This window comes from Aulonocara sp. 'chitande type north' Nkhata Bay, linkage group LG11 (genome assembly GCF_057382095.1).
Source record: "Aulonocara sp. 'chitande type north' Nkhata Bay isolate Kocher_YH1m ecotype deep benthic linkage group LG11, A_spYH_male_GT1.1, whole genome shotgun sequence".
Lineage (NCBI taxonomy): Eukaryota > Metazoa > Chordata > Actinopteri > Cichliformes > Cichlidae > Aulonocara > Aulonocara sp. 'chitande type north' Nkhata Bay.
In genome coordinates this window covers 29630228-29645939 of record NC_141354.1, presented here as the reverse complement: position 1 = coordinate 29645939, position 15712 = coordinate 29630228, and the positions used below count along the sequence as shown (strand labels likewise).

Genomic DNA, 15712 nt, shown 5'->3' with positions numbered 1-15712 from the left:
GTACTCTTTTCTAATCACAAAGCAAGCCATACTATTTGTCAGATAATTGTTCAGGTTTAGTGAGTGGAATTAGCAGAGGTGAAGACCAGCATACAGCTACTGTCCACATGTGTTACAAGTGTCAGTCCAGGCTGTCAGACTCTTAATTATACAGCCTTTAAGTAATATAATTTAAACATCTTATAAAAGCTGGGAAACTTGGACACATCATCTCTACCACATTATAACCATGTTTATTTCTGCTGTAAAGTTGCACATTTTAATATGGGAGTCTAATCAAATTCTCATTTGGAGCCAGCTTCAAGTGGCCACTCATGTTAGTGCGGTTTTTGCCACTTTGAGGCTGTTTTAATTTTCCAGACATGGAGGCTGTTGCTTGTACGCACTGCATCTCTATCGAACATGACCTTCGTAAAAGTTAATGAAATTAGACTGCAATGGGCTGGATGCATTAATTCCAATCATGACTTACAGCCATGTGTGACAGTCAGGAAGACTATGCTTATATTTGTATTTGAGAGGGGCACAATGGTGCCAAATATCTTATTCTATGTGTAGTAATGCAACAATGCTCATTCACATTCAACTCTTCAGTGCAGTGAGGAGGCAATCAGTTCACAGCACTGGAGGAGCAGCAGATTGAAGCACAGATACAGTTCTGCATGTACTGATTAATATCATAATTTCCTATCTGCTAACACACTGAGAAAGTTCCTTAAATCTGCTCTAAAGCATGTTTGAAAATCTAGTCCGCTCAGGAGTTACTATTTTTATCATGAAATATTCATTAACATGTGATAGTCAAATACCCCAAGGACGTATGTATGAATATTTGAAGAGTGCTTACTTGCTGTAATGTGGTTTAAGATGTAATTCCTGCTGGGTTTGCAGCAGTTGGTTTGATTAAATTCCATGCACGAACTCAGTTCATAATACTCACACTCTGTTCATTGTGTCAGCTTAAACACAGCAGGGTGACAAATTGTTGCTCATATGAAAAGGCCTGCATATCCATATGCATAAGCAGTTCTTGGATATGCATGCCTACTGGTGGATGCAACAGACTGCAGGTGACCACTGGCAAAAAATATCCTTCCTATCGTTCAAGAGTTGATGGCTGAATATTATTCATGTCTCTCTCCCTCTCTCTCTTTCTTTCTATGTTTTTCTATGTGTGTGTGTGTGTGGGGGGTGGGGGGGGGGGGGGGGGGGTGTGGTTGACAGTCTGCTGATGGACTAACACCTTTTTTCCTCTCACTAGAGCTTTGGAGACCCATTCAGCATAATAAATGTCCCTCAGATCCATCTATCTCTATATTCACAAGCATGCAATTAAGTCTGTAAGTATTCGGACAATCCAAAAATTGTCCTAGTAGTTTTCGTCCTCTGTCCATCACAATGATCAACATGTGATTGAAGTGCAAATTTTCAGCTTAATTCAAGCGGTTTTAACAACATTTTGGGATTAACTGTTTGGGAATTACATACATTTTATACACAGGACCAAATTTTAAATATGAAGATAAATGATGAAAATCATTTTCCCTCGATGCCTGCATAGCCATGAGCCAGTGGACATCACTAAATGCCATGTCCCCTTTGCTGAAATGATTTGGTAGGCTTTTACTGCAGCCGGCTTAAGGTGTTATTTGTTTGTGGGTGTCTCATGCTTTTGTTTTGTCCTTCATAACTGAAAATCATTCTCTGTTGGGTTGACACAAGGTGACTGACTTTTTCATTAAAAATATGCCAATTCTTTGGTTTGACAAACTCTTTGGTTGCTTTTGTAGTATGCTTTGGGTCATTATCCACTTGTCAGTTTTTCAGCATTTGGCTGAATCTGAGCAGAGAGCATAGCCCTGTACGCTTCAGATCCTGCTACTTCCATCTCCACTCACATTATCAATAAAAGCTAGTGACCTGGTTCCACTGGCATCCATACATGCCCATGCGTAACACTGACAATCTTTCCTTCTTGTTCTTAAATGTAACCAGGGGTTTGCATCTTGTTGTAAACCAAAGATGTCAAACTCGTTTCACATCAGGGGGCACACACAGCCCTCTTTGATGGTAAGTGAGTCATTCCAGTGAAACTTTGCTTTCTACAAGTGTGAAGAAGTGTAATTACACATTTGATGTCTGTGATATTTAATATAAGAAGAAGAAAAACAAAGCACACAATTTCAACAGCAAATCTCAATTTTCTTTCAGTGTGATTAAAAAAAATGCTGTCAGTGTGACTCCTGGGGCTTAAAATGCAAGAAATAAAACATAAATGTGAAAAATTACAAAAAAGACTGTCCTTTAAATATAATGCAGGCTGTTAATTTTAATTCACAGGTATTATCATTAATTTTTATTATTATTTTAAATTGTGGGCTCATTGTAAAAACAAATGATATTTTTAGAGAAACGATGAAAGAATTTTAATTTCACTGTTTGTCTATTGCTTGTTTATTTTAGTGTAGCGTAATTGCTAATAGGGGAGGACTTTGTCAGCAGGAAAAGCTGTTAAAATGATCCAAATATAGCTCAAGGTCAACAAATTTTCCAACACTGTCCAGTGGACTAGATTGGAGTCTTTGTCGGGCCCCGGGGCCTCGTTTTTGACACCCCTGTTGTAAACGTTCTGTATTCCATTCAGCAAGAAATCACTTGACAAGCTCTAGACTTTGACAATAATACACTTACCTCCCCCAGATTTTGACAATGATACACCTACCTCCCCCAGAGTGTTCTTGAGTTGGCTAGACATTTAGAGGCTAGAACAGGGGTGGGCAATCTCAGTCCACAAGGGCCGGTGTCCCTGCAGGTTTTAGATCTCACCTTGGGTCAACACACCTGAATCACATGATTAGTTCATTACCAGGCCTCTGGAGAACTTCAGGACATGTTGAGGAGCTAATTTAGCCATTTAAATCAGCTGTGTTGGTTCGAGGACACATCTAAAACCTGCAGAGACACCAGCCCTCGTGGACTGAGATTGCCCACCCCTGGGCTAGAAGATTTTCTTCTTCTTCACCAAGGAAAGAATTTCACGATCATCCACTTTAGTCATATTCTGTGGACCTTAAGGGTTTTTTTTTTTGGTGTTGCTGACCTGGTAAGTGCATTCATTCTTTTTTAAAATGTACCGGATTTTCAATTTGGCCACTTCAAGTTTTTTGCTAGTTCTCTGATTGGTTCATACATGTATCCGTTCTCTTTGACTTATTCTTATCAGGGATGGGGCGTCTAGAGCCTGTCACAGCTACCATAGCGCAAAGGCAGGTTACACCACGGTCCAGGCCTTCATATTAAGAGTTCCAGTGACCAGCTACCAAATGAAAGTTTAATATGCATTTTTTTTATCTGCTTAATTTGTCATAAAATAGAGAAAAAGACTCATCTTTCTGCGAAACTGCTTGTCAGTCAATTGTCTAATTAACTTTGAGATTCTGAAAATGAGGGGATATGTATGAAAATGATTTTAACTCCTAAACAGCTGAGGTGATGCTTTTGTTTACCCCTTGTATTAAAGCTGAAATCATGCACTGCAGTGCTGTACTGAGGCAAAACTACAACAATTGTGTCGCTGTGCAAATACGTGCAAACCTAATTGTGGCGTTTAAGGGAACTTTATTTAACGCTAACCTGAAGAAACACCTTAGCATTCCCAAAGCAAGGTCATGAAAAAGTACTTAATGATACAAGCACAGCCCAAAATAAACCAAAGAGGCACCATCTAGAAATACAAAATTAGCAAGCCGCCAAGCCCAGCCACAAAAGCTGTCCTAGCTGGGATTTCCAGGGGAGTGGGGGTGAGTGATTGAGGGGGTGGGGGAGTGGAGTGTTTCAGTTTGCCATCTTAGGGAGAAATCAACACATGTCCTTTGTATGTCCTTTGTTGCTGACATTTATTGATGAAAACAGTACAAAAAACCAACCATTTGTACACATATTTACAAATAATGATAAAAAGTGAGTGAGTACATTTCAACATTTTCAGCAATCACTCACAATCCTGGCACTGCCACGGTATCTGTCGTCTGCATTTACCACATGTGTACCTGTAGCAGTGAACACATCGCACAGTGGCCTGATTTTTTTTGCATCTGTGTTTGACCTGACACGTGGCCCTTTTTCCAGGGCTCGGTGTGGAGGGTTGTGTCCGAAGCAACTGATCTTTTCTTGCCTTCTTCGCAGCTACATGAGAGCGAGCCAACTCCCTTGCAAGCTCCACCAGGAAGTCCACCCGTCTTTCCTTCGTCCCGGTGCATGCTTGATACAGCACATGTGCATTCAGTGCTGCCGTGTCAATCATGTTATAAAACACGGCGACTGGCCAGCGCCGTGTTCCTTTGCGGACAGTGTACTCCCGAACCATCTGGTCCATCACATCCACGCCACACTTTGTTTTGTTGTAAAGGGTGACAGTGTTTGGCTTCCTTTTGGTAGTGTTATCAGTCTGAACCACGCTGTGCATGCTGCTAAGAATATAGACTGTCTTCTTCCGTTTGGCCGCATATGCCGTCAGCGTGGCAGCAGAGGTTGAAAACACCTAAGAAATAAGAAATTGTTATTTCCATAGCCCTTTTACACACAATGAAACACATAAACATAGAACCACAAAAGACCTGCAACATACCTGAGTGGTGAATTCATTGCGATCTGTCTGTCTAGTGGATTGAGGAATTTCCCTGCGAATCTTGTTGACTGTGCCGAGGATGGTGGTTTTCCGTCCAAGAAGTTTTTGCGCAAGTGAAAGCGATGTGAAGCCAAACACTGTCACCCTTTACAACAAAACAAAGTGTGGCGTGGATGTGATGGACCAGATGGTTCGGGAGTACACTGTCCGCAAAGGAACACGGCGCTGGCCAGTCGCCGTGTTTTATAACATGATTGACATGGCAGCACTGAATGCACATGTGCTGTATCAAGCATGCACCGGGACGAAGGAAAGACGGGTGGACTTCCTGGTGGAGCTTGCAAGGGAGTTGGCTCGCTTCTTGGGCTGATTTAATGCCATTTAATAGTTGTCATACAAAATAATATTTGCAGAGCCAGGGAGAATTCTTGACACTACAGACCCTAATTATTGCCTCTGAAAATAACAACCCAGCCTTAAGCATTCTGCATGGGCTCCCGAAGGCGCTTTTCTCAGCATCTAGCTAGCACTTAGACTCCCGGAGAGCAGTCATTTTGGTTTTCTACCTTAGACCCCCGCGGAGTCATCATTTTGCGTTTCTACCTTTAAAAGCCGGAGAGCAGTCAGTCAAATGCTGGAGTCATTCATATGTATATTAGGTCGTTACCTAGGAATTCTGGAGGGAGGGGAGTGGGGGTGAGTGATTGAGGGGGTGGGGGAGTGGAGTGTTTCAGTTTGCCATCTTAGGGAGAAATCAACACATGTCCTTTGTATGTCCTTTGTTGCTGACATTTATTGATGAAAACAGTACAAAAAACCAACCATTTGTACACATATTTACAAATAACATGGGCTCGCCTTCGGGAGCCCATGCAGAATGCTTAAGGCTGGGTTGTTATTTTCAGAGGCAATAATTAGGGTCTGTAGTGTCAAGAATTCTCCCTGGCTCTGCAAATATTATTTTGTATGACAACTATTAAATGGCATTAAATCAGCCCAAGAAGCATATTAGCTATGTTACTTGGGCATAACTATTTAAACTTGAATATGCATAATGCCGGGTGAAAAGAAGCAGAGCAGAAGGAACGGGCAGCAGATCCAAATGCTAAAAAGAGTTAGAAAGCCTCTTTAAACACTAAGAGCTAGAAGGAAATTGAAATTATGCACAAACAGATGGACGAGTGGGAAAAAGTTGATTGAATTCACTTTCTTCCTTGATATCAATTAGTCATGACCCCCTTAGACTTAATACTAAATTATAAATACCTTTGCTGGAACCTGTCAATTATTACACACATCACTTTTAAATGGAACTAAAGGGCCCTTGAAATAAGTAATTACTGAAGATTATTATATGCTGTCGGAGACATCACCGACCCGTCGACTGACAATTGATGCGTGAGAGCCTGCAGTTTTCTGAGAGACTGGCAGTCTCCTTGTTTTAATCAAAACATGACACATCAATCAATGTCAAGGTCAAATAATACTTGTTAGTGCTGCTCCCATAGATCCACATCATAATCAGCCTGTTACTTTCTCCTCTTTTCACAGTTCAAGGTATCAGCTGACACACAGTTCTCCACACACTTCCTGTGAACATGCATAAATGAATGCACGCTTGCTGAAGTGTGTGGTTTGAGTGCGTGCATGTGTGTCTGTATGAGAATGAGGATGTGAGGATAATTTAATTATGGTCCAGATAGAGTGGGTTACTGGGGTTAATATCCTGCATGCACTCTGTTCCTCTCCGGACACAGTAATTGCTTTAAGCACATTAGGAACTTTATTGACTGTGATGGCCTTTTAAGACATTACATTTCTGCTGCTTAGTGTCAGACAAGCGTCGTCCAGCTCTTACTGTCTCCCACTATCTCGTTTTCTTTCTTTCCCACTCCAAGCCTTCCCTCTCCTACCCCTGTCACTCTCTTCTTTATGCATGTGTCTCCTTGCCTGTATCGGCTTAATTGAGGCTCCATAAATATGATGAGATTTGTATAGCGCCTCATCCGTAGAGGCGGCTTGATGAGGTTTGACTGGCAGGTGATTAACTCCTCTTAACCCACAGAATCATTTGTCCTCCATGGAACAGTTGCACTAATGACACCATAAAAGACTTCTTCATGTGTCAAATTCTGGAGCGGAGCTCTGGAGAGAGAGAATCCAACAACTGCCTGGAAAAAAAAAAGTGCAGCCCCCTCACTTTCTTTTTTTTTTTTTTTTTCTCAGCCGAGATCAATCCTCTCAACACCCCCTCAGTAGATGTCTCCATTTTCACTCAACTAGACCCCTTAATAAGGATGGAGGTGAATGGAAGGAGTTATTAAAAAGTCCTCACCTTCCTCCTGGGACCGCTAAAGAGGAATTATATGAAACTAAGTGCACTTACAGCCCCAGTATGAGTTATTTCATATTTCTGTTCTCATAAATCCACATCCACTGCAGTCATGACAGGAGTGGAAAACCTGTTCTGTTCAAGAAAGAATTTGTTTTTTTCTTCTCTTTAGGACAAGACCTGCGGGAAGATTCCTCGGAGGTTTCAAGTGGAAAAAAAAAAGAAAATTACAGGTTGACGGTGTGGTGGTCCGGGATACGAGACCTGGAGAAAGAGATAGGGATGGGGAGAGAAGTTAAGGAATGATGTCACAGCTGACAGGGAGGAGAGCCAAGCAATATCTACAGCAGATAAGGACAGTGTGCAGAGATAAATGATCTAATATCTGCATGGATCAATGTCTGTACTGTCCCTCTAAAAGGGGCTCTCCTTATAAATTGTGCTATCCCTGTTACCACATGCATACAAACACACACTTTCGCACTGCGTATACTCTTTGATATTACACACTCAACAACTATCTCAATTAGTACGAATTAAGATATATTGCTGTAAAGTTCCGGCGTGTCGAGAGCACTACGTAAATGTCTTCTTCCAGCTGTCCAGTCCCATCACTCTGCAGATGGTAGCAGGGAGGAAATCTATTTGTTAAGATAGCACTATCCAGCTAATGAGAAATCAAGTGGCTTGACTTTTCACATGAATCCCATCATGTCCACTCGTATTATGAAACCAGGATGCCATTAGTTGCACTTAGTGTGACTAATGGCCACACTGAGTACCTTTGCTAACAGACCCACCTTGTGGCAAATGAAATAATTACAATTCAAAGCATCACAGAGTTTGTCAGTAAAGTCTTATTTTCATTTATTAAAGATGAGTGGATGATTGCCTCAGTAGGATATATAACTAACTTTAGCTATGTCTCACACTTATTTAACCACCATTTCTGGATTTGTTCTTGAATTTTTGGCCCAGAGAACAGCACATACGTCGTCTGACAAAACAAGGACCCATTTTCCCCACTTTTCCAAATTTCACATTTTTAAATGCTGAATCATTTCGTTTTCATTGCATCTCATTAGAGACCAACACCTGAAGCCTATACTGCAAATTAACATTCAGCTGACTCATTTACGAAGTTGTCTTTGGGATTACCATGTATTGTATTCACGGCATGAACTGCTGCATCAGTTGCCAGAACAGCAAAAATTACAAACCGTTGCAGAGAGCATAGCCTCAGTACAGAGCTACTTTCATCTACCCCCTTATTCACAAGGGGTCGCCTCTGCAGGTAGTTCAACATATTTGATTTAGCAGATTTTTACACCAGATGTCCTTCCTGACACAACCCCAAAGGGATTTGTGTATCCGTCTGGGATCAAAACAGGGATCTTTCACTTGTTAGGCAAGTGTGTAAACCGCTGCCCTACGTAGTCAAATATAAATCCTTTTAAGTCTAGAGGACCGCTGTAAAACCTCTCAAACTACACGATAACACTAGCACAGCAGTAGGCTCACGAAATATACAACTGTTTATTCTGTTCAGTTGTTGAGCATGTCAGCATTACTGCCAAATGCAAAATACAGCTGAAGACATGATTAGTTTTGTATTTATGTCATTATAAATAGACTGTCAAGATTTTATGGCGTGCATCCATCAGTCTTTAAAATATCTGCATATTTGCAAGACGTTTAAATATCTTGATCCTACGTGCATTCATATTCCGTGCTGCGTGTCCTCATTGGCCTTGATTTATTCAAGCCCAGCAAACTGTGGCTGAACAACTGGGAAATTAGCCAGTAAAGACTCTGCATCATCTGCTTTTAAACATTAAGCAGTTTCCTCAGAGCACTTTGGTGCTGACACAATGAAATCCTATTGATGGCAGTAAGAAAGCTGTAAGAGTGTTTTGTTTTCTAAAGTATTCTTTACACAAGCTGTAACATGAAGAAAATACTCCAGACACGATTTCCAAAGCAGAGTCAGACAGATGTGTGATAAAATATGAGGTAATTCTATGTGAGGTTTTGCTGCAAGCCAGCCCTGCTTTTATTATTTATTTTGAAATGACAAATATCTTTGGTAGAAGACATGGATAAAGTGTGGTGGGTAACATAGCAAAAGCTCTGCAGCTTTTCTGTAGCATGATGAATATTGAATCACTTTGTTTCAAGGGGAAATTTGTCAGTTACTAATTTCAATCCAGGGAGGGAATTAAGGAATCGCTCGTTTTCATTTGGGTGCACTGGGAATAACAATGGAACATATTGATCCTCGGGGTATTAAACGAGTTCCCAGTAGTGAAAGTGAAAGACATTTATTGTCCTTAGTGCACACTATTTAGCTTAATTCTTCATCATGAACATGTAGATTGTGAGAAAAGAAGTACAGGGCTACCAGGGGCAATGTTTTCCTGAATATTAGGAGTTCAGAGCCATATATGGGCATGTGTCTCACAGAGATGATGTCACCAGTGACTGCAGGGGCTCCCCTGCTTGGGTGTGTGCTTCTCTAGGCCAGAAAGGAAGAAGTAGGGCATGCAGATAGTATGGTGTGTGGCCAAAGGAGGGACAAATGAAAAAGAGGAATAGTTGAGCAATAATTGTTACATCCCGATCGAGCTAAAGGGGAAGACTGCAAAAGTTTATGTGAGTTCACGGTAGAATGAGACAGGAAAAACCAAGAAATAAATGCATTAGAAGCACTGTCAGAGTGCCAGCATTACACTGCACTTAAGAAAGAGAAAGTAACAGTGAGAGAGTTGAGTCTGAAAACAGCACAGAGGAGAGGCTGCTTCTAGTTTGCTCTAAGCTTGTTCCTGATCTTACTTGAAGGCTTCCTGTGTCAGCAACATGGGAAAATCAGGTAAGCAGATATTACACCCTGAAGCTTTTGATGTTTATTGTTGGCTGAACTTTGTCCCCATGTAGCTGTACAAAAGCCATGTTTGTTTACTGTCTGCATTTGTGGGCAATGCTCTTTTAAAATTAGAACAGACCACATACAGAAGTCTAAATCTAATTTCTGTCCGATGTCCTTTTCCGTTATTAATTTACTGTCCTCTTTGATGGCACTAAATTGTAAGGTAAGATTAATAGTGGTGCTGCATGCTTTCTCTCAGCCTTGTTGTTTCTGCGGGGCTGTTTCAATGTGCCTATTGTGTGAGTGCTCAAGAGACTGTGAGACTCATGAAAAGCCCCATGAGTGATAGGCACCAGTGGTGGTGGTGGTGGTATGGGGGAGGGGGCTGATCCAGATGATGTTTTCTACTTCATCACCTGTCACCAAGTTGGTACTCGCTATCTGAGGTCACTCAGGCTGTAGGTTTCAGCTTGAGTTTGTATTCTACAACCTTCCCCGAGTCTTCATGTTGCATCATTACGTCTGTTTTGTCAGAGGCTGACTTAGTCTTCCTGTCTGTCCTGTTTGTCTCCCAGCCTCAAAGCAGTTTGCTGAGGAGGTGCTGCGGTGCCACAACGACTACAGGATGAAGCACCAGGCTCCTCCGCTAAAGTTGAGCAGCAAGTTGAGCAAAGAGGCTGCCCGGTGGGTTAATGCACAAACAGATCAAATTAGAAACCTAATTAGCAAGGACTGCACATACTAGTCACTGTCAAACTGCTCCAGATAACAGTGACAGTTCCAGCATAGCCTGTCAGATGCAATAACCACAAATTATAAAAAATATATCTTGGGTGTTTGGTTTGTTTTCATTGTGATTACAGGTTTTGTTGACAATTTGTTGTCACTAATTGCAGCTGCATTAGCATTTTATTCAAATGAAGTTTGAATAAAGCTTCATTTCCACTAGACTCTTAGAGAAGCTCCACAAGAGAGTTAAATCTCTCGAGTATGTCAGCTTGTCCACCGCTGTCAGGAAGGACCGAGGCAGCTGTCATAAAAGTCTTTCTCCATTTTCTTGAACATGTGTGATGGTGCAAAGCAACAATAACATGGCGCTAAAAACCTCTTCAGTTGTGTGATCCCTCACAGGAACATTTGAAGCACAATTAAAATGACAGTATTATTTTAAAAGCCATGTATGAACTTAACTGTAATATCTATCAGTATTCCAATATCAGTATTGGAATTTTGAGATAATCTGATGCTTGCATGGAAAACTCAGTTCACTGGAACTCGACGAATGGGGTCTGTCTCACTCTTTGTGTAAACTGACTGGGCACACAGCTCTTACACGCTGTGTGTCTTGGACATGATTTGTGTATGAAAAACATAAATAAACTAAGTTTAAAGCACAGTTCAGCCAAAATGGATAACAGATCTCACTGCTTCCACAACATATGTTTTTCTTTTCATCCAAAAACCCCAAATGACCTCGACAAGGAAGAATTTAACATGTATTCTGGATCCACAGCACATTGTGTGGGTCAATCAGGCCACTGCACACCTATATGAACAGCTATGCTAACATGTGAAAACTGTAGAAACTACCTTGGAATTGATTATAAATTAGAATAATCTGGACACTACTCCTGAATTATATCACTACAAAGTTCATAGGACAGCAGTTACTCCTATATGTTTGTAGTGAGTTAACTTTATGACTTTACAACATCAAATTAGTCTATGAAAATTTATTTTGACCCCTTGAAATGATCCAAGGGTTGGGCTAACCCAGATTGTTTACAGAGGAAATGGTTTCTGTTTCTGCCCCACAGGTTTAAGGTTGTTGTTCTGTTTCTTGTAGAAGTGGAGAGCAGGATATTGCAGCAAGCTTTAAAAATGTGAAAGCTCTTGAAATTATTCTTGATGAAATATGTCTGTATAAGTTCCCAATCATCCAGGTAGTCCTTTGAGCTTTTCAAAAAGAAAGAAACTAGACTTGTTTAAGAAGAAAACATCTCGTCTAAGACCTTTCATCCAACAGGCTCCTTCAGCTAGGAAGAGACTGATAGTCCAGTCTTGAGATCCCTTACCAGGTGCTTCAACCCCCACTCACACCTTGCCTGACAACGGCCATCTCCAAAATATCTGGAGACTGTTCACTGTTTGTTTTTAGAACTGAAGAAGTCTCTGACATGACAAGCGAAATTTCTTTCCTTTTTTCCTAGCTCTTCAATTTACTGATGAAGACTTGGACTTTTTAAAGTGTGCATCCACACATGCATCACCCAAAGTATAAATGGGAATTAACTCAAGCAGTACACTGTACAATTTTCTTTGTCTCTCTTTACAGTTATGCTGAAAGTCTGGCCAGCACACGGATCCTAAAACACAGCGTGGAGTCCAGTAGAGGGAGCTGTGGCGAAAACCTGGCTTGGGCCTCGTATGACCAGACAGGTTATTTTCTGCATTTGAATTTGTCTAAACTTTACAGTAATTCAGATGTCCTGTACATGTAGGTTTCTGTGAGAATGTGGCAGGAAAATCTAATAAGACACCTTCTTCCACAGATGCATTATTTTAGCCTGTGAAGCCTAAATTAGATCCTCTGTGGTGTCTGCCAAACCCTGCAAGTGAACAGCTGGGATCCATTTCCCTTCCACTTCAGATACTATGACTCAGTGCAGAAATATGTCAGCACAGACCGGTGTATTTCACAAGATACACACACAGTGAGGCACAGCGTGACAAAAAGTGCAGCACTGTAAGCAGGAGCTTAAGGAGGATTTGTAGAGTGCTTTCTGCTTACTGTGTAACACAAGGCTAATTTGATTTTCCTTTAAGTTCAAGCCAGTTGTTTGCATGTGCAGGTAAGGATGTGGCAGACCGCTGGTATGATGAAGTGAAACAGTACAACTTCAACCGTCCCGGTTTCTCCTCTGGCACCGGTGAGATTCATGCACATCTATCTCTAACTGTCTTTTTTCATCTTCTTTTTTTCCAGTTTGTTGTTTTCTCTGTTTCTTTGTCGTTTTTTTGTTTACTCGATGTCAGTTTCTCCCTCTCAGTGTCACATTTATTCAGGCATGGAGAAGGTTGTTGTTATTCTTGTGCTGATGTCACACCTCAGACAACGTGCAACTGCTTGACTGTGACCAGCCAAGGAGAAACTGAGGGGAAATTACAATCCTATGCATCACTTCTAACCCTGCATGTCACATCCACTGTGCCTTAATTCCTCCAGATGGTTTCCCATAGCCTCAGACACCAGTGTACATGAGCTGGTGTAACTTAATCACACATGAAGCAGATCACTAGTAGGCCATCGCAGTGATTCACACTGAGTCATGCAAAGTTCCCTTAAGAAAGGACTAAAGCGGTCGAGGCAAGAGGAGAGATTTCGAAGCGATGAATGAGAGAGGAATTAAAATTCCTGTGTCTGCAAATATTTGGATAAACTGAAGAGCGTGTGAACTTAGCCTCAACTGTTCACTACAGTAAAAGCACGTTTCTCTCTCTCTTACGTGGTCCAGATTTTGCCTTTCTAATTTCTTTCTATTCATCATTTCTCCTTTTATATGTCGCCTAGGCCATTTCACAGCAATGGTGTGGAAGAGCACTAAACAGCTGGGTGTCGGTAAAGCCATTGCATCAGATGGTTCTTCCTTTGTGGTGGCCAGATACTACCCAGCAGGGAACATCACCAACCAGGGACACTTTGAGAATAATGTCCTCCCAGCCAAAAGCAGCTCTTAAAGAGATATTGATCTCCTGGCCTGACTCGGGCCAGAAAAGGTATTTATTCAGTTTTCCAGAAGAGAAGTTGCTGCTCGAACTGCTGTGGAGCACATTGAGGTGATAACCACTTTTTGCTGTACTACAATTTTGGATGAATTTTGATGATACAAAGCAGGCTTTAAGTCCTATGTTTATATTTTGGAAGGAACTGTGTGTGTTCATAATGAAAGATTTACCACTGTTTGATGTTTGCTAACAGTACATTTCCACTGACCATGGTGACTAATCTTATTTTATAGTTGTTGGGGTTTTTCCCCCCCTATGGCATCATTTTCCTTTTAATACGATCACAGACTGAAACAGACATACTGTCCTTCACATCTGCTTTTGATGCTGCTTTTACATGTGGGAGTTAATTCAGTCAAAGGAACAGGCAATACTCATTAACAGTGGTCATTGCTTGTAATTTGATGATTCATCTGGATCAGTGTGCAGGCTTTTTTTTTTTTAACAAAGCACCCAGTAAATGTCAAATGTAGGTAGATCACCCACACTAGCAAGTAGATATTTGTACCAAAAATGTTATGCAACAGAACACTGCACTTTAGTGTCAGTGACACATATACATAGTACGTATTATTTTCCCTTATTTTTTTTATAGTTGTGTTTAAGTTTAAATGATTAACCAGTGATCAGTCATTGTGCTCTTGCCTCTACTTGTCAAAACAGACCCAGCATTTCCTCATCTATGCCTTGTATTTTAACCACTTTTGTACAATAAAAAAAATCATTTGGCATCTCTCTGTGATTGTTTTTTTTTTTTTTTTTTCTTTTTTGTGGCATTGTTATATGTAAGTTGTGAGGGTGAATTTTCAGTTTAGGTCACATACACTTAAGATTGCCTTCCAAAAACATTAAAACAATTACTTGTAATGTTTGTTTAAGATACAACCTGCGGCCAGTTAAATAAAGGTCATCGATATACAATATATTGTGCCAAGCATATTTTATACAGTCTTCATTTATCTCACACATTTAGACCACAAGACAAGACAGTTTTTTGCAGTTTTGCCTTTGTACATGACCACAGCGCATTGGAAATTGACTGATCATAAATATGTATGCGTGCAGACTTTCAGCTGTAATTCAAGGGGTTTTAGAAAAAAACTGCATTAACTATTTTGGAATTAGGGGAGACCGGGGATAGTTGTAACATTTTTGACATTTCTATCTGTAAATTGAAGCTCTTTTAAGATAGTGGATTCAAAATGTAATGCAAAGTATTTACATGTCTCGGCTATTAAATAGTGCAGCTATTTTCTCTGCAGTACAATTACCCATTGCATGGTATGGCCTCAAACACAAAGAGTGAAATGTTACAATTAACCCCATAGTCTGGGTTAGTTGTAACATATCCTGGGGTGAAATGTAACACAATGAAATAAGGGTACTAACAAAACATTAACATGTAATCTTTGTTTATTCAACACATGAATGCACTTAGAGCCATTTATGTAGCTGTGTGTGTGTGTGTGTGTGTGTGTGTGTGTGTGTGTGTGTGTGTGTGTGTGTGTGTGACAGAATACAGAAATCTAACTTTTGAACATATTCCAACCCCCCCAAAAAAGACAAATTATGGAATTTTCTGCAACTGAATATTTCATTAATTTTGGTTGGTCTTCCTTGCGTTTGGCCTCATTGGTCCAGTGGGCATTATAACCTACAACTCTTGCACCAATTTTGAACATAACAATGAAGCTGAAAAAATGTAGTTGTTCACCAGCATCGCAATTCCATTACTTTTTATCATGGCTTACCTTGGTGTGGTTTGCAAAGTGCTTCAGAAAGATGAGGAAATCTGTTTCTTGCACCCATCCTGATTTATTTCCACTACCAGTACTTCTTATTGGTCCATCTCTGACACAGAGGTCTGCATAATGTATGTGTGGGAACACAAACAGTGGAGGAATTGTGTTGCCAATGGCATTAACCGCATATACAAAGGTGACCAGTGAACCTCTCTCTGCTGATGTCGTTGCCCCAACTTGTTTAATATAAGTTAAAGTAATAGTGTGGTAAGTTGTAACATCTGCATTATTGTTACAACTAACCCAGACTCCTATAGCCATGAACTAGCTAACATTACAGCCAACGGCTAAAACATTAG

At 40.7% G+C, this 15712-nt stretch overlaps 2 protein-coding genes across 2 annotated transcripts; one reads left to right on the top strand and one right to left on the bottom strand.

Annotated features, from left to right (window-relative positions):
- Positions 1 to 3931: 3931 nt before the first annotated feature.
- On the bottom strand, positions 3932 to 6565 carry LOC147319359 (uncharacterized). The gene is made up of 3 exons (XM_086309800.1): positions 6486 to 6565; positions 4628 to 4772; positions 3932 to 4540 (listed from the first exon to the last, which is right to left on the bottom strand). Exons 1-3 carry the CDS (start codon positions 6563 to 6565, stop codon positions 3992 to 3994), a joined length of 774 nt encoding a protein of 257 aa, XP_086165926.1. The 3' UTR covers positions 3932 to 3991.
- Positions 6566 to 9469: 2904 nt separating this feature from the next.
- On the top strand, positions 9470 to 14053 carry glipr2l (GLI pathogenesis-related 2, like). The gene is made up of 5 exons (XM_086311919.1): positions 9470 to 9828; positions 10401 to 10509; positions 12161 to 12264; positions 12678 to 12755; positions 13397 to 14053. Exons 1-5 carry the CDS (start codon positions 9816 to 9818, stop codon positions 13561 to 13563), a joined length of 471 nt encoding a protein of 156 aa, XP_086168045.1. The 5' UTR covers positions 9470 to 9815; the 3' UTR covers positions 13564 to 14053.
- Positions 14054 to 15712: the final 1659 nt, after the last annotated feature.

Bases quoted from the DNA above. Each gene is read 5' to 3' on its own strand.
- glipr2l (XM_086311919.1), top strand. The intron at 12,265-12,677 runs GTTATTTTCTGC...TTGCATGTGCAG, and splicing joins GGCCTCGTATGACCAGACAG to GTAAGGATGTGGCAGACCGC. The intron at 12,756-13,396 runs GTGAGATTCATG...TATGTCGCCTAG, and splicing joins CGGTTTCTCCTCTGGCACCG to GCCATTTCACAGCAATGGTG.
- LOC147319359 (XM_086309800.1), bottom strand. From the start codon at position 6,565: ATGCATAAAGAAGAGAGTGACAGGGGTAGGAGAGGGAAGGCTTGGAGT. The intron at 4,773-6,485 runs GTAAGAGCTGGA...TTTGTTGTAAAG, and splicing joins AAACGAGATAGTGGGAGACA to GGTGACAGTGTTTGGCTTCA. The intron at 4,541-4,627 runs GTATGTTGCAGG...CTTATTTCTTAG, and splicing joins GCAATGAATTCACCACTCAG to GTGTTTTCAACCTCTGCTGC.